Source organism: Halichondria panicea, chromosome 11, assembly GCF_963675165.1.
Source record: "Halichondria panicea chromosome 11, odHalPani1.1, whole genome shotgun sequence".
Classification (NCBI taxonomy): Eukaryota; Metazoa; Porifera; class Demospongiae; order Suberitida; family Halichondriidae; genus Halichondria; species Halichondria panicea.
The window spans coordinates 4,731,378-4,758,909 of record NC_087387.1 but is presented as its reverse complement, the minus strand read 5'-3'; the positions used below and the strand labels follow the sequence as shown (position 1 = coordinate 4,758,909).

At 38.9% G+C, this 27,532-nt stretch overlaps 2 protein-coding genes across 6 annotated transcripts; both read left to right on the top strand.

The window, feature by feature from the left end:
• Nucleotides 1–1,654: 1,654 nt before the first annotated feature.
• Nucleotides 1,655–13,926, top strand: LOC135343973 (tyrosine-protein kinase receptor UFO-like). 4 transcript variants are annotated; one of them, XR_010397286.1, is made up of 9 exons: nt 1,655–1,866; nt 3,836–3,866; nt 6,716–7,188; nt 7,235–7,259; nt 7,773–8,173; nt 8,339–8,470; nt 8,574–8,614; nt 8,668–8,811; nt 10,827–10,910. XR_010397286.1 is itself a non-coding variant. In XM_064541031.1 (9 exons), the coding sequence occupies exons 2-9, from the start codon at nt 8,575–8,577 to the stop codon at nt 13,626–13,628; spliced, it is 1,038 nt and encodes a 345-aa protein (XP_064397101.1). In that variant the 5' UTR covers nt 8,182–8,470; nt 8,523–8,574; the 3' UTR covers nt 13,629–13,926. The 4 variants fall into 4 exon arrangements, 2 of the variants coding, with proteins under 2 accessions (XP_064397101.1, XP_064397100.1); XR_010397285.1 differs by having other exon boundaries at nt 8,523–8,614; XM_064541031.1 differs by lacking the exons at nt 1,655–1,866; nt 3,836–3,866; nt 6,716–7,188; nt 7,235–7,259; nt 7,773–8,173 and adding exons at nt 10,965–11,179; nt 11,457–11,566; nt 13,075–13,234; nt 13,288–13,427; nt 13,484–13,926 and having other exon boundaries at nt 8,182–8,470; nt 8,523–8,614.
• Nucleotides 13,927–17,080: 3,154 nt separating this feature from the next.
• Nucleotides 17,081–27,255, top strand: LOC135343959 (receptor tyrosine-protein kinase erbB-2-like). 2 transcript variants are annotated; one of them, XM_064541009.1, is made up of 14 exons: nt 17,081–17,247; nt 18,918–18,948; nt 22,184–22,671; nt 22,725–22,749; nt 22,814–23,214; nt 23,390–23,540; nt 23,654–23,694; nt 23,748–23,897; nt 24,017–24,100; nt 24,152–24,366; nt 24,640–24,749; nt 26,514–26,673; nt 26,727–26,866; nt 26,930–27,255. In XM_064541009.1, exons 1-14 carry the CDS (start codon nt 17,199–17,201, stop codon nt 27,072–27,074), a joined length of 2,190 nt encoding a protein of 729 aa, XP_064397079.1. In that variant the 5' UTR covers nt 17,081–17,198; the 3' UTR covers nt 27,075–27,255. The 2 variants fall into 2 exon arrangements, with proteins under 2 accessions (XP_064397079.1, XP_064397080.1); XM_064541010.1 differs by having other exon boundaries at nt 17,082–17,247; nt 22,205–22,671.
• Nucleotides 27,256–27,532: the final 277 nt, after the last annotated feature.

Sequence of the window (27,532 nt, the reverse complement as noted above, 5' to 3'; positions counted from 1 at the left end):
ACAGATTTGATATTATACTGATACACACAACTACAGTTATTTGACTTTGTATATGAACTGACATTAATTTTAATAGTTGCTTTTGTGCTTTACCTCATGCAGGGTGAACACAGAGCTAGTGATAAAGGTTGGTGACTTTTGTCTAGCCAGGTACATCTACAGTAGTGACTACTACAGAGCCAACCAGATTCCAGAGACACTCCATGATGCCATTAGCAACGAGAAAACTGATGTGGTGAGTTAGTGAACTTGTCAGCTACACTGTGGTTGCTATATTTCTATTCTTAGTGGTCATTTGGTGTGACTTGTTGGGAGGTGTTCTCTTTGGGACGATGCCCGTATCCAGGGATACAGAACCAGGACATGCTCAAACACATCTCTACTGACAACAAGAGATTGGAGAGACCATCACTATATGTCCCAAAATGCTGTAAGCCAATTAACATCAAAATTACTACTTAAGTGCATGATTGCTCTTGTGTTTAGATATGATCTTCTGATGGTGCAGTGTTGGAGTGTGCTGCCTGAGGAGAGACCACCGTTCAGTCAGCTGGTGAAACAGCTGCAAGAGTACTAAGAGGAGAATCAGGCTTACATTATTTAAAACACTGATACCCCGAGTATAACTGAATCATACAATGTTGTGAATTTCTTTCTAAAGAATTTGTGTATATATACATGCACTTATTTAAATGCTTTCATGATCAAAATTAATGCAAGCAGATTACCAAACTTTGTCAAGGAGAATAATTTCAGCTGTGTATAATTAAATATCATGCATAGCCACAGTTTTAATAAGTGTTTGCATAGCCACTTTTTTTTTAAATAAGATTCTGCAAACACTTATTAAAACGGTGGCTATGCATGATATTTAATTAAGCGCAACTTAATTGGATAGACCAAATTGCTTCCGTGGAAATAGCAACTTTATAGGTACAATAAATCCTACATATCGTATCCCACCTATATAGAGCTGCTGCGTAGCAAGCAATTTGGGTGGTAAATCTCTAATGATATGCCTCATAATGCTTGTACCATAAATATTTTTGTAAAATAGTCAGGCCTTATAAGTGCCGCGGTTAGATAATGAGTGGTGATAGTTCTTGTATGCTGATAAAAATTATATCTAGCTGAGATATTTAGCAGCAGAGTGATCTCATCTATATCATTATAGTGGTTACTTCTGACACGAATAATTTATTACATACAAGTCACAACCATGCAGAAGGCTCTATAAATTATAGGCGTTATAAAACTATAGTCAGACAATAATCTGTTAGAGTTAAACTAATAATACGTTAAAGTGATGCTGCATAGGTGCTCAATTGTATATAGCCAGTCCTAATACTGAGATTGAAGAGTTCCGTGAGTTCTTTTGTTAGCGAGGTGGCACAATTTTTGAGGACATGGGTCGAATTTAATGCGGAAGCAGTGAGTTGACCATGCAGTGATACTTAGTCTAGCATAGGTGTGTTGAATTTAAGCGCTTATACATAGCGCCTATAGTTACGCACTTTGATGTCTGACGGAGTTCGCCGACTTACTCTTATAATAGAGTACTCTAAAGTCTATTGATAAACTATAGATAAACGGTTGATGGGTGCATGCATGCTCAAGACATACAATTGTGCTGAGAATTCAAAATATACACAAGAAGACTCATCAACCAACCTTTTCTCATGCAGCTTTGAAATCGGGCGACGCCCAAATTTGCAGACTCTTTGTTCTATCTCTATATATGGCAAAGGCTATAGCCGGAAAAAACCTGGTAAATTTACTCATTGTGAAGATTGAAGTAATGCCGCAAGTCTTACAGTATGATCATTGATGAGTATCTTGTTCTTTGCACAAGCCTACTTATTGGAGGTGAGTATAATTATAGATTTAGATTTTCTATATCTAAGTTGCATATAAATAACTATAATTACACAAAGATATAATTATAAGCCTATAATTGTATATAGCTACAGTGCATGGAACCTCCATTAATAACCACCCCCAAAGAGCAATCACACGCTATATAACGGCCAAGAGCTCAGGTTCGGATTGAAACTACGATGACTTCACGTAAAGCAACCTCTCAGGAACGGCAACTTCTCTATACTCCGTATAACAAGCAGCTTTCTATAGTTCCCCCCCAATCAGCTTTATATAGCAGTGGAAAATAACCTCCAAGAACGGACAGCCACATCCAGAATTACCAGAAAATTATTACTGAGATAGCATTATTTTGCACAATCCGGTGAAAACCTTTTACAAAAAACAACAAAAGTATATACACAACTTACAAAAAAGGGGCATGCAGTGACATGGACAATATTAACAGACATAACTGTCCCAAAGAAATAACACAACAGGTAAGCAAACAGGCAATTTTAGTATAAGTACTTAAGTATTAATTTTAATTGAAACAGTATATGAGCCTTAAAACAAGTAAACTACTTGCGGTGACTGCACTTCGTGGTAGGGAATTCCAGAGTGGAACAGCATTTACAAAAAAAGATGACTGGTGTGAAACCTATACATGTATAGCTTGTCCCTACAGCCATGTATGAGCTAAAGAAGTAGTTAGCAAAGCTCCAAGATTCATTTGCAGCAAGAAATGACTCTTGTTCACCTCTCTATAACGGCCAAAAGGCGGTTAATTCCCCAATGGTGTTCGTTTTATGGAAGTTCCACTGTATATAATTATAACATGGGTCAAGAACTGACATGATTTACTGTATCGTAGAAACTGGATTATTAGCGCATGCGGTCATGGAGTCAATAGCAGACTGAGGGAATGCGCCTATAATGCAGTCATTTTTGAGCCCCATGCACCCATTAACCGGATGTCTCTGTGACAACTATAGCTATAATTATATATGTAGAAAGTGAACTATATCTATATCATATCATATAATTTATGCTACAGTATGCTACAGTTCATTGTACACTATTTAAATAATGAAAGCACCGCAGGTGCTGATGCCTCGGTAGAGATGCCAAAGCTACATAACATAAAGCTACTAATAGCTTGATTTTTATACATATGACATGATGAATAATTTTGCTGCATGCAAACTGAAAGAGTGGGTAATGATTGACCATGATTGTTGTTAAAAACGATGGATGCCAAAAGTTAAAGTCTAAAATTATAATGGCTGCATTAGCAGACCTTGCAGCTCTGTTCTCACTCGGAATTCCAAGTAAGCAAAACTATAGGCATAACTCGAGAACGAAGCATTATTTTGCAAATCCACGAATTAAAATCCAAGTAAACATGACTAGAAGCCTATAGAAACTCTTACTTGCACTTGATTCATCCTTGAGCAGCTGTAGCAGTCTACACAGACACACACACACAACCGTATACCTCGCTTGTGCATGCGCACCGAGGCATAAAAAGGGTAAAGTCCACCTCATCTGAGTCTCCATTCTCTCCATTCTCTCAGCATGATCAGAGCTTGCCCTTCTGACCATGATGGATATCACCAGCTATATAGATTGTACAGCTCATAGATAAACAAAGTTAGTTGAAATGTCACTAAATCCTTCGCATATAATTGCAAAAGCGCGTGCTTCAATTTGAGTACAAAAACCTGCATGCAGTTGATCTTGCACTTAAAATAAAGATACGCTTATAATCGAGCAAGCGCTATAATAATCCAGTTTCTACGGTATTATAATCAACTATAGGCATGTAGACTTTTGATTTATCTGCGTGTGTATTGTTATTGTACTACCGAGGGCAGTTGTATGTATTCCCTCGGGGAATACAAAGAACTGCCTTTGGTAGTACAAATCCAATACACCCTTGATATCCATGGTACAACTATTACATGATATTTCATAGGGTTGTGGATAAACCAAGTATCAACGCAATCGTAAGTTGACTTGCATGCATGGCCATGAATGGCATTGTGGTTTCAAAATTGGTTTGATTTGTGGCATAAAAATAGCAAGGATCCGGATGCATTTCATGTATTGTGTATAGCAAGCCAGTTTTTATTAGTAGATTCTCGTTAATTCGGTCACCCATGGGACAGTGCAGTGTGGCCGGAATAGTGAGGTGGCCGTACTTCAGAAAGTACCCAGTAAAAATAATGGCCGCAGCTAAATTGCGACTCTACCTCAAATACAAAGGCTACTTAATTAGCGGTTCTGTCTCGAGTGTTTAGATTTTTGAATTAGACACAGCCTGGATGCATTTTGGATGAAAGCCATATACATGAGCTAAGTACACAAATCAAGAAGTATACCAACTACTATAGCTAGATATGTAATAATAGGACATGTGCCAAAGTATAGCTCCACTGACTTTTTTTTTCTTGTGAGAGACGTCAATAAAGGAATGGTGGAAATCACTGGGGAACCTCTTAATCCTGGTGGAAGAACAGGGGCATAGCTAAAAATTGTACAGGAAGGAGGCAACCCTGCAAAATTTTCAACCGGAAACCACACCCCAGGTGGAGTAAACATAATAATAATTATATAGCTAGCATTTTGTGCCAAACCAAATGGCCGGTATATTGAGGTGGCCGTACTTCAGAGTGAGTCTACTGTATTTAAACACTGTTTTTGAGGTGTAAATGAGATTTAGAGGCCAAAGGCACACGTACTTTAGTATCCCGAGAATAGCAAGGGTACTATATTATACAAGTGCCTGAGGGCTTCTAAATTGCATGCATGGACACTAACAAATTAAAACAGTGTCTAACTCATTTAGATACTAGTGTGCATGTATGTGCAAACCTTGCCCTCGAGGCTTGAATGTATGCATGTATATACTGTTACTGTAGTTAACCGTCGAACCGCCTATCTGTTTTGATAGCTTCATTTAGGCTAAACAAGGGGTGGGCAGATATTTGATCATGTGCTATACTAAACCGTGCAAGCGCCCATCTAAGAGAGTTATGCTGGCCGGTACTTTCTATGAAAATGACACAGCTCCATCTACAGTTACAGATCACAGAAGGCACTCTGCCACAAGATAGAATGGGGCCTGACTGATCTGGAAGTATAGATGTGTTCTGGTGTTCAGAGGAAACAGTCTCATCTTAAACGCTTGATGTCTGTTCTAGGATAGATCTAACAACTTTGTATAGGTCTATATTGATATAGTACTACTAACATTTAAAGTCTTGTTTTTTGCACATTATGAGCTAGCTAGCTGCACGTACATGCCTAGTCTGGTGTCTCTGCCCTCTACTGTTGCCCGGAAGGAGGTTGGGACCCAAGCCTATCCATGGTTTTGTTCTGCTGGTGGAATTCCACCAGCTCCAATCAGGTTGCAGTATCTTAAGTGGATTGATCACACCCACTCAACTTTACCACGTGTCAATTTTGCACACGTTGGATTGACTGAGAGGCGTCGCCAACACCCACTTTAATTCCTCGCTATTGACTTAGCTACCCACATAGAATGAATGATATATATATGTCTCACTTTTACACAGTTTTAAGACAAACGGCACCTCATAATAATGTGTAAGCTTCACAGCATGGCAAACAACTGATGCACACGCACTCACTTTGTGCATGAATTGTGTGTTGTGTATATACATGTACTGCATCTACTACTTATTATTGGCCAACAGCCAGATACTGTGAAATTCTTTAACTTGCAATTGTTAGACTGTGCATGTCTATATATACATGACGTTGAGTGGAACCCATAATCATATATAGCTATATAATAAATTATAGTGTTGAAACAGTTTGTGACTGTTTGTTAATTTCATATAATGACTGCAAAAATAGCTGTTGCGTGAACAAACTATAGTATAGTCATGCAGTAGTGTTGTGTCGAACCTCTAGCTGGATCTTACCTATAGAGTTTATATAATTTTGTAGTTTTTTTGTACAAAGATCAAAGGAAAAACTATGCTAACAAATGCCATAGACTAGGAACCACAGACCGTGCTCTATTATTCTGTGGTTGGCATTTTTGGAACAGTTTGGTAGACTAAGTTAGAGCATGGCTGGGGTAGTTAGAGCACGGTTTGTGGTCATTTTTTTAAGCCACAGAATTTTATAATAGCTACAACTGCTCCATGCTATAAGCTTCTAGCAATGCTATCTTGCTAACAAATTAAAGGCTTTATTCTCGAGTATAAAGGTTAGTTTTGCTTACCAGTGTACGTTGAAGGCCATTGCAGTCTCTCCAGAATCAGAAATAGCAAAATGTTTTCGTAGAAGGTTGCTATTCTACTTAGTAGTTAGCTCTATACTAGAGCCGATAGCTATTGGTAGCTGCAAGAAGCTAAAAACTACAAACCAGTTAATGCACTGTTTTACGCTCATGCTCTATGGATATTATTGGCCAAGCGGAAGTTCGAGAAGCTCATGTAGCTCGAGGCGAAGCCAAGTGTAGTACATATTGCCAATATCTTTTGTGACATTTGCGTGAAATATGAACTGATCAATTATGAAAAATATATTATAAGAACACCCGTAGGTATGTAATAGCAATTCTAGACTGCAGATATTTGATATTCCGTGGCTACTCCTAGGGTATTGTATACTGGCTTGCTGCACTGGATATATATAGATCTAGATATAGTAAGCTTTTCAAACCGCAACAGATGCTATATGCAGCAAAGGTCAAGAACACAGAACAATGCTTTTTTATAGTGTGACTGTATTAACAGTAACCATTCAACCGTGTATAGTGTGCTTTATAGATATCTGGCATAATAATTTTAACTGCATGCTTTATACACAATCCTTGCAGTTGTACTCCACTTGATGAGAAGCATGCCTGCTACACCTTAACAGCCAGAAACACCCTGAATGAATATCCCCAGGAGCTTCCTGGTAATGTTTTTATATCTTCAGTTGGTATCACCGCTGCATTCTCTCTCTTACGAGTGCCCTCACCCGACCCGAACTGTGAAACTGCAATCAAGCACATAATATGCTTGGCAGCTACACCACCTTGCACCAATGTTACAGATCTTCTACTGCCAGTTTGCAGTGATAGTTGCTCGGCGTTTAATCGTCTAGTTGAAGAAAGGAAGTGTGACTCTGCATTACAGTCTGTAGAAGAATTTCTGTTATCATCTGGTGTTCCAGAGGCTCAGCTTTTATTTAACTTGTTAACGGAGTTTAACTGCAAAAATGCCAGTACTTATTATTATTTCGACCGGGTGGACTCTCTTATTGATTCCGAGAGATGCACTGATCTGCTTACAACTCAACAAACAGGTAAGAAAATGAATTATTAAATCATAATTATTTCTTCTCCATTCAGATTCAATTGTCTCTAATCCAAATCAGTAAGTTTTTGAGCAGGCTCAATAATTATAGTTAAATGTACATGTGTGTATGTGTATGTACAACATTGATCACTGCACTAGTTTCCGATTAAAATCTCTACTAAGGTTTCTCCTAGCCAAACTACTATATCCACGGAGATGATCGAGGCTTCTCTTCCCGGATTGAACAGGAGTCTGGCTTATATAGGTGGTCCTCTGGATCTTCAGTACTGCTTCTTTCTAGCTCTTGGTATCTTATGTACAACTAAACTGCTGACACAAAAATAGCGCTGACTCACTCACCACATTTATAGCTTTAATTGCCTCAACCTTCCAACTGCTTCTGTTTGAGAGTATGCTAAGCATCAAGCTAGCCTGACTCAAAACTTTCAATTCAACCTTAAACTGACAATTTTTTTGTGCTAATGAATTTTCTGCAAATCTGCTAAATTAATACCCTAAAAAGAGAGAAAAATCTGAAAACTCTAAAATCACTACCTGTCTTTTAATAGTAACTTTAAGGTTTTACAATAGGTGTGTGCCCACTCCTTCCACGAGCATCTGTGACTCTACAGCCATCTCCCAGTACACCCACTACATTCCTCTACGCAGTCGGAGCACAACAACCTACCAACAGTTGCTAGGAGAGGTGGCTACTAGTGGCAACTTGGACCAGAACTGTACTGACATTCTCTTCTCTCTCGGCTGTTACATCACGCTTCCTCCTTGTGACCCTGAGACAGGAGACGCACTACCACTCTGCTTGGAGGTCTGCGAAGTTGAATATGCTTCGATTCAATCTTGTCTCTCAATGATTACGTCAGTGAATGAATTAACGATAATGATGTCACTGTTCAATTGTTCTGATGTCAATTCCTATCTGCCAGATTTTGTGCGTGTGCGCTCTTCTCTGTGTATCAATTCAACTAAATTACGTGAGTTTTTTAAACTTGAAATTGTAGTATTTGCTCTATTTTAAATTTTTGTGAAACATTTTATTGCTCTTGGATAGTATAATTGTATGCAGTATACATCATGTTTCTAAGTGCGTCCATCTGTTTAGTATTACATGCATGCACTTGTGTGCTCTCATCCTTCAGCTGAGACTGCCATCTCCGAGATAGTGGCTGTAAGTGTGATAGCTGGAGCCATTGTGGGGGGTGGTGTATTCCTGATTCTTGGGGTTGGGTTGCATTTGTTCGAAAGAGATCACAACGCGGCAAAGTTTCTAGGTAACTATAGTTTGTATTTCTTGCTCTTTTTATAGACCTATATAATTATTAGGAGATGATTGCGATATAATGATTGTAACTGTGTCAATAGCAATGTTTACAGGATGCAAAGAGGTTCCCAAAGGATATGCAACAAAAAACATTGTGAGTAACATTTTGTAAATATTTGTGGCATTGAGTGAATCATAATTATACAGGTAGCCCTAGTCACAATGCGTTGTTTGTCACTGGCACTGATGATATCCGACTGAGTGATGCTGACAAATCTTCTTATGAAAAGATATTCTCTTCCATTCTTGTGCCATACACTACCCTAACAGTTGGAGAGGTGATTGGACAAGGTGGGTGACCATGTATGAGTACAAGGTGTGTGTGTGTGGGGGGAGAGGTGTTTAACAACTGAGTGTATTAAATGTATGGTATGTTGTTGCATTTTGAGTTGGCAGATCAAAGGAAACACTGTGCCAATATCTGCCATATGGCACAGGTCAAATGGTGAACTGTGCCACTATCTAGATACTGGCACAGTATGGCTGAAGTTACCTAAAGCCCACCCAGTAACCTGAAACGGTCCCTTTTATAGTATAACACTATTGCAGTATTCAGCGGTAAACAGAAAACGTTTTTCATGCGTCTGGTGCATTCCACAGCCGACCACAAGTAGTTGCAAACTAGTTGTCCTATAAAAGGAGTGATGTGTACACGGAAAGGAATGCAATAATATTAAGGAATGCAACAAATCAGTTGTACTATAGCGGGTAAATTCGTTGGTGCAAATTTTTGTATAAATGTAAATACTTCGTATTTTAAACCAATACGGTGGTCAGTGGTGCTTTAGGCTGTATCCTGGATAATGACCACATCCTGGGTAATATCCAGCTAGGGGCTCAGGGTGCTCAACGTTATTGCAGAGGCTAATTGCTAAATCAAGGTACTTGTACCTCCTCTGAGATAGATCGAAAGCGAGCTAGCAGAAGAGCTTTTATCTGATTGGAGACCACACCTTCAGATATGCATGAGGTGAAATAAGTTTCCTGGGCATGCGTACTTTGACTCAGACTGTGACTTATTATAAAGCTGCACGCTACAAAATGTATATCCCATGCAACCATCACCATGCAGCAGAAACCTAGAAAAACTTGATCACACTCTACCAGGTAAACGAAGACAATTAACAAAGCTTTTGATACAAATGTGTGGTCTTGGTGATAGTATATTGTGCACTCAGCCTGTCACTAGCTGCTCAGCAGAGAGGTCTTTCAGTGGTATGAAGGGAGTAGAGACAGCAGTACAATCACCACAATGAGCAAAAGGATATACAACTACTGAACTGAACGTTGCAATCGAAACGGACAACTTCAAAAACTGTAGAACTGTGTAACAAACAAAACACAAAACATGACTGTGTCGGTATTCTGAATAATTATAATAATCTATGTACATGCCGATTTAATCAAAATACTCGAATGGGCATCACCATGCACGTACAGAATTAATGATCGACTAACTAGACTACTTCTACACATGCATTCATACATCGTCACATATACCTGTATAGGATTGCTATTATTTTATAACAGCTATAATTATATGACTTTTGTAGACAATGCATGGTAGAGGTGATTATTCTTTATAATCAAGGTGTGTCTCTTGTTATGCGTATTAACTGTGGGTGTGGTTTCCTGTGCATAGGCAGGTCCCAAAAAATTAAACGTGACCTGAGCACCCTCCTACTGCCGGATATTCCTAGAAACGCCACAGTCAGGCGTGTGTACGTTATAGTTGTGACACATGCACGAGTGCCACATGGGATATATTGGCTCAGTAGTGACTTAGGCCCGAGGGCCGCAGGCCTCGAGGGCAAAGGCACTACTGAGCCAATATATCCCATGTGCGCACGAGTGAGCTGTGTAACAACTGATTTGCCTTGTGCATTCCTTTCCGTGTACACATCACTCCTTTTATAGGACAACTAGTTTCAACTACTTGTGGTGGCTGTGGAATGCTCCAGACGCATGAAAAACGTTTTCTGCCTACCACTGACTGTTTAACAGTGTTATACTATAAAAGGGACCGTTTCAGGTTACTGGCTGGAGGGTGGGCTTTAGGTAACTTCAGCTATACTATGCCAGTATCTAGATAGTGGCACAGTTCAAGGCTTGACCTGTGCCATATGGCAGATATTGGCACAGTGTTTCCTTTGATCTGCCCACTCAAAATGCAACAATGTATTATACAGCATAAAATATAAAATACAAATAAATTATAACAAAAATAAAATACAAAGAAACTCCTTTGATGTCTGACCACAATGAGCAATAAGCATGTATAGCACTTGCTAGCTTGTATTTTATAGGTGCATTTGGTAAGGTTTTTCGAGGAGAAATGAGGAGGTCAGACTCCTCAAAATGTGAAGAAATTGCTATCAAAACAGTCAAAAGTGAGCTGCATCTTTTTCTTTATATTTCTAAGTAATATCTATTCTCCCACACAGACTTGAGTTCGAAAGATCAATTGGAATCGTTCTTTGCCGAGAGTTTGCTGATGAAGGATTTTAGTCACCCCAACATTCTTGGACTAACTGGAGTGTGTTTTGACACTCCTGATGGAGTACCCTACATTATCCTCCCATTTATGGCAAACGGAAGTTTGAAGGACTTTCTGAAGAAGAAGAGAACTCACGTTACCAACGTAGATATTCTATCTGAGGTAAAAGGGTTGAATAGACAACTGGAACGTACTGTAGCTCGTGCTGCTCTGTATGATTTTGTGGTTGTCTGCAAATTAATTTTATAAATGTTCTTTCAAATTACAGATTTAATTTTTGAAGCTAGCCCCAAAACTTTAATTACTTTCCTCAAGCGTTTTTCAATTTAATTATAAAGTAGTGTGATATGCATTGTAGCTCCAAAGCTGACGTTTCCTAAAGCCTGTTTTGTCCACTCCGTAATTTGTAACAATTTACGCTTGTATTCCCTCTGTACAGGATCTAAATGTTTCTACCCTGGTACGCATGTGTATGGAGGTAGCCAATGGTATGGAATATCTTGCTGAGGAGAAGTTTGTTCATAGAGATCTAGCAGCAAGGAACTGCATGTAAGTGATCAATATTGTTGGGTCAACAAGGTCTTTGTTTCAAAAAGGGGTTTAAATTTGTGTGTTAGCACTAAACAGTGGTTAATGGCAGGAGGGGAAAGTGTTTGTATACATTGGCAGATATAACTTCCTTGGTGCACGTGCATGTGCAATATTACTGTATGTGTTCTTACATAGTGTGGATTCGATACATAGCCTTTTGGTAGTATTTAGAGCTTTTCTAGGTCTATATAGTGTCCTACATACCTGTGGCTCTCCGCCATGCCAACAGTATATAGTTCTGAGTCTCTCCCTACCCCACATTGGCTCACCACAAAACGTACTGCATCTGTATAGACACTCGTATCCTTTAACTTATTTGTAGCATGTGCAATACTAATGTGCATGTATATAATAACATGTGTATGTGCAATTTATAGTAGAGCCAGCTTTCAATTTCCAGTAAAAGTATCTAGCACAGTTTAATTGAAAATCTACCTCCTCTATACAGCGTGCTAGCCTGTATACACATATCTGTTTCCACATGTAGTGGTGAGCTACTTACACACCATTTCAAGCCTTGTAATTGCCCGTGCCCTCATGCGTACCACCATTGTGTTACCTACCAGTGGCGGATCTACTATAGGATTCTTGAAAGGGGGTTCCAGTAGCACAGTCAGTTGAGCGGGACAAGGATTCTGAATTTTACCTAAAAAAGGGTCGTCACTTCTACTAAACAGTCAGCATGCGCATTAGATCATTGCCGGAATTTTACCCAACAAAATAACTAAAACTGCACAAACAAACCTTCGCAGGAGTTGCAAGAACTAAAAGATAAGTGCATATGAAAGCTAGTAGGAAAGGAAAACTAGTTGCAGTCAACTTCCTAAATTGTGTAAGAAACAGTGCCCAAATTAGGACCAATTAACCAATATTCATAATTATGGCAGTATATAACTACAAATTTCAACTATAATTGTAAGTAGCCTATTCATGCAACCACTGTCTCTCGTTAGCAGTTATAAAAGCATGAAAGTATCTAGTTCACTAAAACAGCTCATTTTTGTGTCCGCACACACCAATCACTCTTCCCCTGCTACGCGCGCGCACACACGAGGTAATTATACTTAATTACCGGATCCAGGGGGAGATCCCAGGGTGCCATGGATCTCCCAGTTCAGTCTAGCTATTTTATGTAGCTACCAGCTAGCTATTTATTATTTTTGTAGCTATTTTCAATGATTGTACCTGTTGTTTTAATGTATCAACTGCCAAAGAGTCAATGGTTAATATATATTCTAGGCTAGCTAGTTGACTATTTGTACTAGTTAGCTAGCTCTATGCAAGCTAGTCTATTATGGGACTTCACCTGGCTAAGAATGAGATTTTCCCTAGTTTTACTTCACAACATTTGACCGGAAATGGGTGTAAAACCCCCCCAAATCGCGCTGCGCGCACGTTGGATTAGAACCCTCCCTTTCATTTTTCCTTGATCTTCCACTGATTTTACCTTTATTACTCTACCTTAGGGTTGACAGTAATCTAGTTGTGAAAGTTGGTGACTTTGGCCTAGCCAGGGACATCTACAGTAGTGACTACTACAGAGCCAACCAGGGAGCCAAGATCCCAGTCAAGTGGATGGCTCCGGAGACACTCCATGATGCCATTAGCAACAAGAAAACTGATGTGGTGAGTTAGTGAACTTGTCAGCTACACTGTGGTTGCTATATTTCTATTCTTAGTGGTCATTTGGTGTGACTTGTTGGGAGGTATTCTCTTTGGGACGAGGCCCGTATCCAGGGATACGAAACCAGGATATTCTCAAACACATCTCCACTGAAAACAAGAGATTAGAGAGACCGTCACTATGTCCAAAAATGCTGTAAGTCCATTGACATCATATTACATAGTAGCTATAATGATTGCTCTTCTGTTTAGATATGAACTTCTGATGACCCCGTGTTGGAGGTTGCTGCCTGAGGAGAGACCATCGTTCAGTCAGCTGGTGGAACAGCTGCAAGAGTACTGGGAGGAGAATCACGCTTACATTATTGAAAACACTGACACACCGAGCAACAATTAACTGGATTATGAATCATACAATGTTGTGAATTTCTACGTCTCATCATAGATTGAAATCTATGGTCTCACTTAATAAAGTAGCTTAATTCCAACTCTCTAGCAAATTTATATTAATGCTCATGATAAGAATAATTAATGCTCATAAAAGTTATTATCGTCTTTGCTATAATCGTGTAGTTGAAGAAGGAAAGTGCGACTCTATAGTACAGTCTGCAGAACAGTTTCTAGTTTCGCAGAGGCTCAGATTTTTTGTGTGTGTGTGTGTGATGAGGGGGTTATTTTATTCAGGTGTATATACACTATTTATCGATTACAAGCAGATTAGCAAACTTTTTCATGTAAAATAATGTCAGCTATGTATACATTGAATGTGCAAACCGAGATTGATTCTAACTAACTGCAAACACATATTATATAACGGTGCCATGGCTATGCATGATACTATATTAATTAAAAACTTAATTGGATAAACCAAATTGCTTCCGATGGAAATAGCAACTTTAGGTCCAACGAATCCTACACATTGTTGGTAAATATCCCTATCCCACCTAGAGCTGCTGCGTAGCAAACAATTTGGGTGGTACATCTCTAATGCCTCATAATGCCTGTACCATAAATATTTTTGCTCATAGTCAGGCCTTAAGTGCTGCAGTTATAGACTTGTATGCTGATATCTAACTGAGATATTTAGCAGCAGAGTGATCTCATCTAGATCTCATTATAGTGATTACTTCTGACGCGAATATTACACACAAGTCGATCACAACCATGCGGAAGGCTCTAAGGCATTATTTATATAGTGAGACAATAATCTGCTAGTTTAAAACTAATTATATATACGTTGATGCTAGATGCTCAATTGTGCTAAGCTCTACCATTACATTTTTTGAAGTCAATAATGATGGATTCATACCAACTCATTCTATTTGCAGTTTCCATATTTAACTTGAGCACTCCTGGAGCTGCCTTTTTTGTCACAGGAAACTTTGTAAAACTAATTAGCAAACCTGTGGAAAAGTAATGCAAGTATATTATGTGCATGTATGATCATTAGATGAGTATCTTGTTCTTTATACCTTCTTATGGAGGTAACTGATATCTATAGATTTCTATCTGAGTTGCACTGCATGTAGACAATTCATAATTGTTCACTATAATTCAACAGGATCAGTGACAGGGGTAGAATTTACATTTAGATGATTTGAACTGTGTTTAGACACACTGATAGATCTTATAGGTGGCGACACAGTTTTTTTAGAGTGGAGGAGAAGTTCTGAATGAGATTTTCTTTGTAACAACGCTTTCCCCTAATCAGTTTACTGATAATTTCTTCTTCCATATACAGTTAATCCTTTGTTGTTTAGCCACCATGTTATTTCATTTTGCAGAACGTTTAAGGGTGCAGAATTGTTAGGAGATGTCTAGCTTCACCATCAAACCACTTTGGTAACTTGATATTGAGATTGTTGGTACATAGAGCAGACAAGCAGACAAGATGGCATCTTTAATGGTATTCCAAAATGTGTCAATGGTTGCTGGACGAGGAGATATGTGAAGTTATATGGAATTATTAAACATGTGAAGTCTGCCCTCGAATATAGCAAGACCGGCCGTTCTTGGACCCACAGGTCTAGTTGGTGTATGTTTATAGCGGCGGCATCAAACGAGAAAAAGTAAAAGTAGTGGTCAGAGCGACAAAACTTATTCTTTTCATCCACAATGACATTACTCAACCTGTCTGGAGAATTTGTATAGCCAGTATAGAATGTTGCCGCACACATGTTACCTATATGAATTTTATTAGCTGTTGGAGGTTTAGAGAGAAGAAAGTATAACAAATATCTTTGGAGAAAGGTTGTTGGGCGAATAGTGAAGGCCAGAAAATGTCTGTCTGGGGTATTGAAATCACCTGTAATTATTATATCGTAGTCTGAGGGGAGGTTTCTCAAGGCCGTAATAATGTGATACTGATAGGATGAGTCACAATTTGGTAGGATGCATACACAGTGTATAAAATCTTGACTGTGACCATTTCCACTGGTGTAGTATACATGTAAGAATTTCATTATTATGTAATGAGACAGCTATCAGAACCCCGCCACCAAGGGAAGTACGATCATTTCTGTAGATTGTGTAGTTGGCTGACAATATTTGGGGATCCTTAATCATCTGATTCAGCCATGTCTCTGTTATGTATACTAGATCGAAAGATTTGGTTTCTATATATGATTGGAATTTATTAAGTTTGTTAACAAAGCTATACGAGCATTCCATAAGCATCCAGTAACAGTTGTTTGTTGTAGTCAATTACTGTCATTGTTTGGAAAGCTAGGGGTGTAGAATTGTAGAACCAAAGAACTGTAGAACTAAAGAACTGTAAAACCAGAGAACTGCAGACTGAACCAGAGAATTGTAGAACCAGAGAACTGTAGAACCATGGAACTAAAGAACTGTAGAACCATGGAACTAAAGAACTGTAGAACCAGAGAACTGTATAGAACCAGAGAACTGCACGTATAGTACCATGAAAGTAAAGAACTGTGGAACCACAGAACTGCATGTAGAACCACAGAACTGTAGAACCACAGAACTGTATACTATAGAACCAGAGAACTGTAGAACCAGAGAACTGCACGTATAGTACCATGAAAGTAAAGAACTGTGGAACCAAAGAACTGTAGAACTAAAGAACTGTAAAACCAGAGAACTGCAGACTGAACCAGAGAACTGTAGAACCAGAGAACTGTAGAACCATGGAACTAAAGAACTGTAGAACCATGGAACTAAAGAACTGCATGTGGAACCAGAGAACTGTAGAACCAGAGAACTGTATATAGAACCACAAAACTGTAGAGCCACAGAACTATAGAACCACAGAACTGTAGAACCATGAACTGCATGTGGAACCAGAGAACTGTAGAACCAGATAACTGTAGAACCAGAGAACTGTGGCTAGAACCATGGAACTAAAGAACTGCATGTAGAACCAGAGAACTGTATAGAACCAGAGAACTGCATGTAGTATACCATGAAAGTAAAGAACTGTGGAACCACAGAACTGTAGAACCACAGAACTGTATAGAACCAGAGAACTGCACGTATATAGTACCATGAAAGTAAAGAACTGTGGAACCAAAGAACTGTAGAACTAAAGAACTGTAAAACCAGAGAACTGCAGACTGAACCAGAGAACTGTAGAACCAGAGAACTGTAGAACCATGGAACTAAAGAACTGTAGAACTGCATGCATGCATGTGAAGTACGTAGAATCGTGGAACCTATAGAGATCTGCACGACGTCGTGTAGACCTAGATCTATACATCTACTGTAGATCTATTATGACGGTGCATGATCGCTGCTTGCTAATGTAGATATACTGTGTCTATCCTGAAACTGAAATTGGGCAACGCCCCAACTTGCAGGCTCTAAGACTAACTATAGGTAAAATCCCTTTGTGTCATTTTTTCTATCTCTATATATGGCAAAGACTATAAGCTAGATCTAGATCTATAGCTGGTAAATTAACTCATTGTGGAGAAGTAGATCTAGCTAACGCCGCAAGTCTTACAGTATGATCATTGATGAGTATCTTGTTCTTTGTACAAGCCTACTTATTGGAGGTGAGTATAACTATATAGATTTATATCTGAGTTGCACTGTATAGCTATATACATAAATTATAAGCCTATAATTGTATATAGCTACAGTGGAACCACCTCCAAAGAGCAACCACAGGCTATATAACGGCCAAGAGCTCAGGTCCGGATTGAAACTACAATGACTTCAATTTAAGCAATCTCTCAGGAACGGGCAGCTCTCTACTCTGTATAGCAAGCAGCTTTTTAGTTACCCAATCAGTTTTAGCAGTGGAAAATATAACCTCCTACCCAGAATTACCAGGAAATTATGGCTGAGATAGCATTATTTTGCACAATCGTGAACACATTTTTCTTTATAAAATTTAATGCGGAGCATGAAGTGTATACCAACTAGCAACTAAGAGCTTAACAACGAAAAGCAAAACAATGAAAGTACAGGACTGACAAAAAAAAAGGGGCAGTGAGTGAAGTATAATTAATTAACAGATGTAACTGTCCCAAAGAAACACAACAGGTAAGCAAACAGGCAATTAGGCCAAGCCAACTGTTTCACGGACTTTCATTAGCAATTTATAGACCAGCCAAGCCTGAATCTCATTAAAAATAAAGGGAGAGTGGGTGTTTTTAGACTGTTAGAGAAATTTTTAGGCTTCCCAAACCACACTGGTAAGTTGTGGTAACAAAATAAGCCTTATAAGGGTATGGAGTGGGTGGTTGTGGGTTTTTTTAGATTTTCAAAAAGAGACCCGCTTGCATCCGTGAAGCATGTAATTAAGTTGGCTTGGCCTTAGTATAAGTACTTATAAGTATATACGTATTTAATTGATTCAGAAACAGTCCCGCACATGAGCCTTAAAACTAAGTAAACTACTTGCGGCGACTGCACTACGTGATATGAATTCTAGAGTGGAACAGCATTTACAAAAAAGATGGCTGATAAGATAGTGTTGAAACCTAGCTATAGCTTGTCCCTACAGCCGTGTATGAGCTAAGAAGCAGTTAGCAAAGCTCTAAGATTCATTTGCAGCAAGAAACGACTCCTAGAGCATACATAGCTGGCAATCGAACCTCCCAAGGAAGATCACCTCTCTATAACGGCCAAAAGGCTGTTCCCCAATTGTCTCTATTTTATGAAGATTCCACTGAATGAAACATGAGTGTATATATAACATGGGTCAAGACTGACATGATTTATTGTACTGTATATAGAAACTAGATTATTAGCGCATGCATGCGTTCATGAAGTTAATAGCAGAGGGAATGCGCCTATAATACAGTCATTTTTGAGCCCCACCCAGTAACCGGATGTCTCTGTGACAGCTATAGCTATGTAGAAAGTGAGCGAGCTAACTATGCTACAGTTCATTGCACAACTCAATTGACCAGGAACAGGGTAAAGTCCACCTCATCCGAGTCTCCGCATGATCCGAGCTGGCTCAAAGAGTCCTTCCAGATAGATATCACCATGCAGCTACAGTACAGTAACAGCTCATAGATAAACAAAGTTAGCGGAAATGTCACTAAATCCTTTGCATTATTGGAAAAGCAGACCAATTCGAGTACAAAAAACCTTGCACTTAAAATAAAGATACGCTTATAATTGAGCAAGAGCTAATAATCCAGTTTCTACGGTATACAATACAGACTTTTGATTTATTGCGTGCATGCATATATATATGATCATTTCATAGGGTTGTGGATAAACCAAGTATCAACGCAATCGTAAGTTGACTTGCATGGCCATGAATGTATTGTGGTTGAAAAATTGGTTTGATTTGTGGCATAAAATATAGTAAGGATCCGGATGCATGTGTATATAGCCAAGCCAGTTTTTATTATAGATAATGCAGTATACGTAGACTCTTGTTAATCCAATCACCCTTGGGACAGTGTAATGTGGCCGGGATAGCGAGGTGGCCGTACTTCAGAAAGCACCCAGTAAATGGCCGCGGCTAAATTGCAACTCTACCTCAAACAATACTTAATTAGCAGTTCTGTCTGGAATGTTTATATATTTTCGAATTAGACACAGCCTGGATGCATTTTGGATGAAAGCTATACATGAGCTATAAGTACACAAATCAAGAAGTATATATTATACTATAACTACTATAGCTAGAGTATGACATGCTCCACTCATTTTTTTCTTTCTTGCAAGAGACGTCAATATAAAGGAATGGTGGAAATCACTGGGGATCCTTTTAATCGTAGTGCATGCAAGAATGGGGATGGAGGTCCCTTGTATTTTTCATTTGTTTGGCTTGAAGATATCATCATCTGTTCAATAGATCTGTTCAATATAGCTAGATGTTGTCAACTATTCTCGTGTATAGATCCCGTGTATATATCTTCTTGTATCAGTTAAAATGTGTAAGCTTCACAGCATTGTAAACAACTGTCAATGTAGACTGCTACAGCTGCTCAAGGATCAATGTAGTGCAAATAAAAGTTTCTATATTTTAGGCTTATAATTATAAACAGTGGATTTGCAAAATAATGCTTTGTTCTCAAGTTATGCCTAGTTTTGCTTACTTGGAATACCATTGCAGCCTTTTCAGAAGAGTGCATGCGTAGAAAAACTTGTTCATTGAGTATATCGCTACTCTACACTTAGTAGTTATCTCTGCACTAGAACGCTAGCTGCAAGGGTGAGAAGAGATATGAGAGGCTCAGTCTGCTGATGCAGCCTTATAGACTTGGCATTGATAACAATCATGTCGATCATAATTACCCACTCTTTGAGTTTCCCTGTGATTCTGGATTCTGCCTGCATGCAGCAAAACAAAAATATTCTCATGATGTAATCAATATGTGTATCTGTTATGTAGCTTTGACACCTCCACCGAGACATCAGCACCCGTGGTGCTTTCATTTTAAAGGCTTTGTGTGTGTTCTGTAAACTATACTACTTATTAATTGGCCAACAGAATGATACTCTGTGAAACTCTTTTAACTTTGTCTATATACTGAATGGAACTCCTATTATACCTAATAACACACATAACACTAATAGTGTTGCAGTGCTCTTACTAACTTTTCATAGCATCACGACAAAATGTCCTGACAGTGTAGTGTTTGAGAGAACAAAACAAAAAATATGAAAGGTCGTAAGGATGAACCTATACAAATTATAATAAGTTTATCCTGATTCGAGTATATACGCACCTTGCATCCTACTGCTCTTCTTTTAGGTCTAGATCCGCTAGTATACTATATCAGTAGTAAAGCTACATGCATCATGACTGGCACTAGTAGTCTTTTATATTAGTGAGTCTTTTCATTTTTGCAGCTGCTTACTATGTTTCATCGCGTGGCAGGACAATTTTACCGAGCATGCGCATCTGAGGTTACACAATTGCAATTTTTGTCCGGAAATTGTCCGGTGACCAGACGTTAAATAAGAGCACTGGTGTTGAAACGATGTACAGTACATGTGTGACTGTTTGTTCTTATCAATATGTTTGTTTAATGTTTGCTTGTTTAGGACTGCATAATACAAAACTGAAAATAGCTGTTGTGTGAACAAACTAACAATCATTAGCGTGGTACCGTGCTAATAGTAAGGTTGGGTGACTTGGTCGAAAACAGCAAAAATCATTCTCTCTCTGGATCTTCTTGAGACACAAGATATAATTATGTTGCCAATAATAATCTTACTAATTGTGAATGAATGGAATGAAAAAGTTATAAGAACAACAAAACTACAAAAATTCATTTTTTTGTCATTCTTCCTCTCACGTTATTCCGCAAGATAATCTAGAGAACTGTAGGTCCACAGCACTAGTGACACCGTACTGTCCTCCGTCGCCTTGGGTATATATAATTATATACGTTTCTAACTAACTCCCTCTAAGTTAAATTTGCTAGGGTGTACCCCTTTATACAGCTAGGTCAGTTCGCCACTGTTTTCCTACTGAGCATGCTCAGACATAGTTGGGCATAGCTGACCTTCTGTTAAGAAAAGAGGTAGGATTGCAGAGTCGTTCTTACCCAAGTGTTATTCTCAAGTGACGGCTAGAACAAATCCAAGATAAGATTACAACCCGGCCTCCTTTCTGGAAGGTTGCATGGGCCACGCCCAATTAGCTCAGACATAATTATAACGAATTGAAAAAGCATGATCACACCTTCTTACCCTAGCAACTCATATCAAAAGTAGTGTTTTGTAACTACTGATTCTCACCGCTAGTTTCTCGTTGCACTGCATTCCAGCACTATGCAGTTATAAATAATCTGTAGCACTGATCTAGCATTTCAACAAGGGCGGACAATTTGCTCTTATTCTGAGCTACTTATGATGTATATAATTATAGTATTCCATGAACTCGACATCAAGTTCATGAAATGCTATATATACATCATAAGCAGCTCAGAATAATAAAGCAAGTTGTAACATATCGGTTTATTATGCTCTTAGTGTTCTCGATCCTCTTTGCCCAGTGGTCTGACATTAATAAGCATGCGTGCAATACCAGAATAGGATTTCACATGTTTCTTTGTAATCATAACAAGATATAGCTAGAATATAAAGTGTAGCAGTGAAATTATCACATCTGCATGGACCAGTAATTACACAATGGTTTGTTTTCGAATACAGTCGGCTTATTAAACTGCAGAAAACTGCATCATAACGATTAGCAATCAACAGTGGTATCATGCATTGAGAGATTTAATAGCACTCATCATAATTAATGAGCACTAATATAGCAAGTAAATAACGCTCCAATTTTTCAAGGGTCTAACAATGACTTCATTATTACAATCTTGCCTGGGTATCTTTTACTTGAATTTCTGAAATCTGGATGAATATAGGAGGGTCCGAGCAATATAAACTGCATGCATTGAAGTCACTATGTCACTACGTATACTGAGCCAATTCTCATGTGGCACTCCTGGCTGTGTCACACCTATTATACATATAATTATAGTGCTTGTGGGATTATCTAATGTCGTACAGTAAAACGCAATCATTGTGCAGATGTACTCCACTTGATGAGGAACATACCTGCTACCCCCTAACAGGCAGAAACACCCCGGACAAATATCCTCAGGTGCTTCCTGGTAATGTTTATTTTAGCGAAAGTAGTATCGCATCTGGATTCCTTTTCTTACGAGTGCCCCCACCCGACCCGAACTGTGAAACAGCTTTCCAGCACGTAATATGTTTGGCAGCTACACCACCTTGCAACAATGTTACAGATCTTCTACTGCCAGTTTGCAGTGATAGTTGCTCAGCGTTTAATCGTCTAGTTGAAGAAGGAAAGTGTGACTCTATATTACAGTCTTCTAAAATATTTCTGATGTCAACTGGTGCCTCAGTGGATAAATTTTCTTTAGAATTGTTAACGGAGTTTAACTGCAATAATGTGAGTACTTATTATTTTTCATCTGACTCACTTATTGATGCTGAGAGATGTACTGATCTGCTCACACCTCAACAAACAGGTATATGCATAATTGTATTATACAGTATAGCATAACTCATTTTATCCATTCAGATTCAATCCTCTCTAATCCAAATCAGTAAGTTTGCATGTGCACATTTAACAATGACATTGCTATAATTAAAACACATCACAATAATTAGGTGTGTGCCCACTCCTTCCACGAGTATCTGTAACTCTACAACCATCTCCCAGTACACCCACTACATTCCTCTACGCAGTCGGAGCACAACAACCTACCAACAGTTGCTAGGAGAGGTGGCTGCTAGTGACAACTTTGACCAGAATTGTACGGACATTCTTCTTTCTCTCGGCTGTTACATTACATTTCCTCCTTGTGACCCTGAGACAGGAAATGCACTACCACTCTGCTTGGAGGCCTGTGAAGTTGAATATGCTTCGATTCAATTTTGTCTTTCAATGGTCACATCAGTGAATGAATTAACGATCATGATGTCACTGTTCAATTGTTCTGATGCCAATTCCTATCTGCCAGACTTTGTACTTGTGAGCTCGTCTCTGTGTATCAATTCAAGTAAATTGCGTGAGTTTTGTAAGCTTGAAATTATAGTATTTGCTCTGTTTTAAATTTTTGTGATACATTAATTTTTATTTCTCTTGAATATATGTAGTATAATTGTATGCAGTATACATCATGTTTCTAAGTGCGTCCATTTGTTTAGTATTACATGTGTTACTTGTGTGCTCTCATCCTTCAGCCGAGACTGCCATCTTCGAGATAGTGGCTGTAAGTGTGATAGCTGGAGCCATTGTGGGGAGTGGTGTATTCCTGATTCTCGGGGTTGGACTGCTTTTTTTTGTTCTGGTTGTATTTGTTCGAAAAAGATCACAGCGTAACAAAGTTTCCAGGTAACTATAGTTTGTATTCTTGCTCTTTTTATAGACCTATATATATGAGGAGATGATTGCTCTTGAATATATATATAATGATTGTAACTGTGTCAATAGCAACGTTTATTCAGGAAGCAAGGAGGTTCCCAAAGGATGTACAAAAAAGAAAATTGTAAGTAACACTCTGTAATTATTTGTGGCATTGAGTGAATCATAATTATACAGTTAGCCCTAGTCACAATGCTGAAAATAAGTTGTTCACTGGCACTGAGGATATCCAACTGAGTGATGCTGACAGATTATCTTATGAGAAGGTCTTCTCTTCAATTCTTGTGCCATACACTGCCCTAACGGTCGGAGAGGTGATTGGACAAGGTAAGTAACCGAGTGTGGTACAGGGTGACGTGTATGTGTGGGGGGAGGGAGATGGGGTTCAACAAACCGAGTGTAAATTATTATGAGATGATCTACAATTGCAAGCTTGTATTTTATAGGTGCATTTGGCAAGGTTTTTCGAGGAGAAATGAGAAAGTTAGATTCCTCAAAAGTTGAAGACATTGCCATCAAAACAATCAAAAGTGAGTTGCGTCTAGATCTTTTCCTTAAAGCAAATTCTATTCTCCACACAGACTTGAGTTCGAAAGATCAATTGGAATCGTTCTTTGCCGAGAGTTTGATGATGAAGGATTTCAGTCACCCCAACATTCTTAGGCTAGCTGGAGTGTGTTTTGACACTCTTGATGGAGTACCCTACATCCTCCTCCCATTTATGGCCAATGGAAGTTTGAAGGATTTTCTGAAGACGAAGAGAACTCACGTTACCAACGTAGATATTCTACCTAAGGTAAAAGGGTTGAATAGACAACTGGAACGTACTGTAGCTCGTGCTGCTCTGTATGATTTTGTGGTTGTCTGCAAATTAATTTTATAAATGTTCTTTCAAATTACAGATTTAATTTTTGAAGCTAGCCCCAAAACTTTAATTACTTTCCTCAAGCGTTTTTCAATTTATAAAGTAGTGTGATATGCATTGTACCTCCAAAGCTGACGTTTCCTAAAGCCTGTTTTGTCCACTCCGTAATTTGTAACAATTTACGCTTGTATTCCCTCTGTACAGGATCTAAATGTTTCTACCCTGGTACGCATGTGTATGGAGGTAGCCAATGGTATGGAATATCTTGCTGAGGAGAAGTTTGTTCATAGAGATCTAGCAGCAAGGAACTGCATGTAAGTGATCAATATTTTTGGGTCAACAAGCTCTTTGTTTCAAAAAGGGGTTTAAATTTGTGTGTTAGCACTAAACAGTGGTTAATGGCAGGTGGGGAAAGTGTTTGTATACATTGGCAGATATAACTTCCTTGGTGCATGTATGGTGTGGCCGCGCATGTGCAGTGTTACTGTATTGTTCTTACATCGTGTGGATTCGATACATAGCCTTTTGGTAGTATTTAGAGCTTTTCTAGGTGTATAGTGTCCTATACCTGTGGCTCTCCGCTATGCCAACAGTATATAGTTCTGAGTCTCTCCCTATTACTCCACATGGGCTCACCACAAAACTGCATCTGTAGACACTTGCTCGTATCCTTTAACTTATTTGTAGCATGTGCAATACTAGTGTGCATGTATAATAACATGTGTATAATTATGTGCAATTTATAGTAGAGCCAGCTTTCAATTTCCAGGAAAAGTACTCGCGTATATCTAGCACAGTTTAATTGAAGATCTACCTCGGTCCTCCATACAGCGTGCTAGCCTGTATATGCATATCTGTTTCCACATGTAGTGGTGAGCTACTTACACACCATTTCAAGCCTTGTAATTGCCCGTGCCCTCATGCGTACCACCATTGTGTTACCTACCAGTGGCGGATCTAGGATTCTTGAAAAAGGGGATTCCAGTAGCACAGTCAGTTGAGCAGGACAAAGATTCTGACTAAAAAAAGGTCGTCACTTCTACTGAACAGTCAGCATGCGCATTAGATCATTGCCGGAATTTTACCCAACAAAAATCACTAAAACTGCACAAACAAACCTTCGCAGGAGTTGCAAGAACTAAAAGTAACTGATAAGTGCATATGAAAGCTAGTAAGAAAGGAAAACTAGTTGCAGTCAACTTCCTAAATTGTTAAGAAACAGTGCCAAATTAGGACCAATTAAGTAATATTCATATGGCAGTAACAGTGATAACAGAAGTCCTTCGATCGGAATTCTCATCAACGACTCCAATGTAGCATCTTTGTGTGAACAGGGGACAGTTGTCATTGGTATCAACGACAGATACTCGGACATGCTGTTCTCGCACTCGTGTATTGCTATCGTCTCCAGCATGTACATGTTTCGTAATGCTGTTTAGTAAATACGGAAAAATCCGAATCTATAAAGCAACAATTACTTTTTTTGTCGCCTTGAAGATCACTTACTATAATTGTAAGTAGCCTATTCATCCAACCACTGTCTCGTAATTAGCAGTTATAAAAGCATGAAAGTATCTAGTTCACTCAAACAGCTCACTTTTGTGTCCGCACACACCAATCACTCTTACCCTATTACGTGCGCACACGCACGAGGTAGTTATACTTAATTACCGGATGCAGGGGGAGATCCCAGGGCCCAGGGTGCCATGGACCCCCCCACCCCTTTCAGTCTAGCTATATTATGCAGCTACCAGCTAGCTATTTATCAATTTTTGTAGCTATTTTAATTGATTGTACCTGTTGTTTTGATATATCAACTGCCAGAGTCAATGGTTATAATTATATCCTAGGCTAGCTAGTTGACTGTTTGTAGCAGTTAGCTAGCTCTACGCAAGCTATAGTCTATTATGGGACCCTCCCCTGGCTGAGAATAGGATTTTCCCTAGTTTTACTGCACAACATTTGACCAGAAGTGGGCGTAAACCCCTCAAAAATCGCGCTGCGCGCACGTTGGATAAGAACCCTCCCTTTCATTTTTCCTTGATCCGCCACTGATTACCTTTATTACTCTACCTCAGGGTTGACAATAATCTAGTTGTGAAGGTTGGTGACTTTGGCCTAGCCAGGGACATCTACAGTAGTGACTACTACAGAGCCAATGAAGGAGCCAAGATCCCAGTCAAGTGGATGGCTCCAGAGACACTCCATGATGCCATTAGCAACGAGAAAACTGATGTGGTGAGTTAGTGAACTTATCAGCTACACTGTGGTTGCTATATTTCTATTCTTAGTGGTCATTTGGTGTGACTTGTTGGGAGGTGTTCTCTTTGGGACGAGGCCCGTATCCAGGGATACGAAACCAGGATATTCTCAAACACATCTCCACTGAAAACAGGAGATTAAAGAGACCGTCACTATGTCCAAAAATGCTGTAAATCCATTGACATACTGAGTAGTTATATATAATTATATATATGATTGCTCTTCTGTTTAGATATGAACTTCTGATGACCCCATGTTGGAAGTTGCTGCCTGAGGAGAGACCACCATTCAGTCAGCTGGTGGAACAGCTACAAGAGCACTGGGAGGAGAATCACGCTTACATTATTGAAAACACTGACACACCGAGTAACAATTAACTGGATTATGAATTATACAATGCTGTGAATTTCTACTTTTTAAAATAAAGTAGCTTTAGTTAGTGCAACTCTCTTGTAATTTATATTTCTCATTAATGCTCACATGATAAGATTTTGCTCATAAAAATTATTATTGTTTTTGCTATAACAGTTACAGTAAAGAATAAAAACGGTTACGATATACTGTTACACTGAAATCACCGCAAGTTCTGTGATGCCTCGGTGTGGCTTTGCAGCTCTTTTCTCACTATTGCAGCTACCAAAGCTTGCATTCTAGTGCAGAACTAACTACTATTATAAGTAGAATAGTCAACCGATGTTGCTACAAACAAGTCTGAAGAGTCTGCAATAGCTAAAGATTATTAGCTAGTATAGCTAGCCATTTTATACTTGAGAACGATCGATTTTGCAAATCCACAAATTGCTCTAAGAAAATATTACTGGAAACTCTTACTCAT

What these genes read in the sequence shown, in the direction of transcription:
- LOC135343973 (XM_064541031.1), top strand. Translation starts at nt 8,575, where the DNA reads ATGCAAAGAGGTTCCCAAAGGATATGCAACAAAAAACATT. An exon ending in GATATGCAACAAAAAACATT is followed by an intron (nt 8,615 to 8,667) that starts GTGAGTAACATT and finishes ATAATTATACAG; the next exon opens with GTAGCCCTAGTCACAATGCG. An exon ending in CTAGCAGCAAGGAACTGCAT is followed by an intron (nt 11,567 to 13,074) that starts GTAAGTGATCAA and finishes ACTCTACCTTAG; the next exon opens with GGTTGACAGTAATCTAGTTG.
- LOC135343959 (XM_064541009.1), top strand. Translation starts at nt 17,199, where the DNA reads ATGATCATTGATGAGTATCTTGTTCTTTGTACAAGCCTACTTATTGGA. An exon ending in GCTCACACCTCAACAAACAG is followed by an intron (nt 22,672 to 22,724) that starts GTATATGCATAA and finishes TTATCCATTCAG; the next exon opens with ATTCAATCCTCTCTAATCCA. An exon ending in GCAACGAGAAAACTGATGTG is followed by an intron (nt 26,674 to 26,726) that starts GTGAGTTAGTGA and finishes TTCTATTCTTAG; the next exon opens with TGGTCATTTGGTGTGACTTG.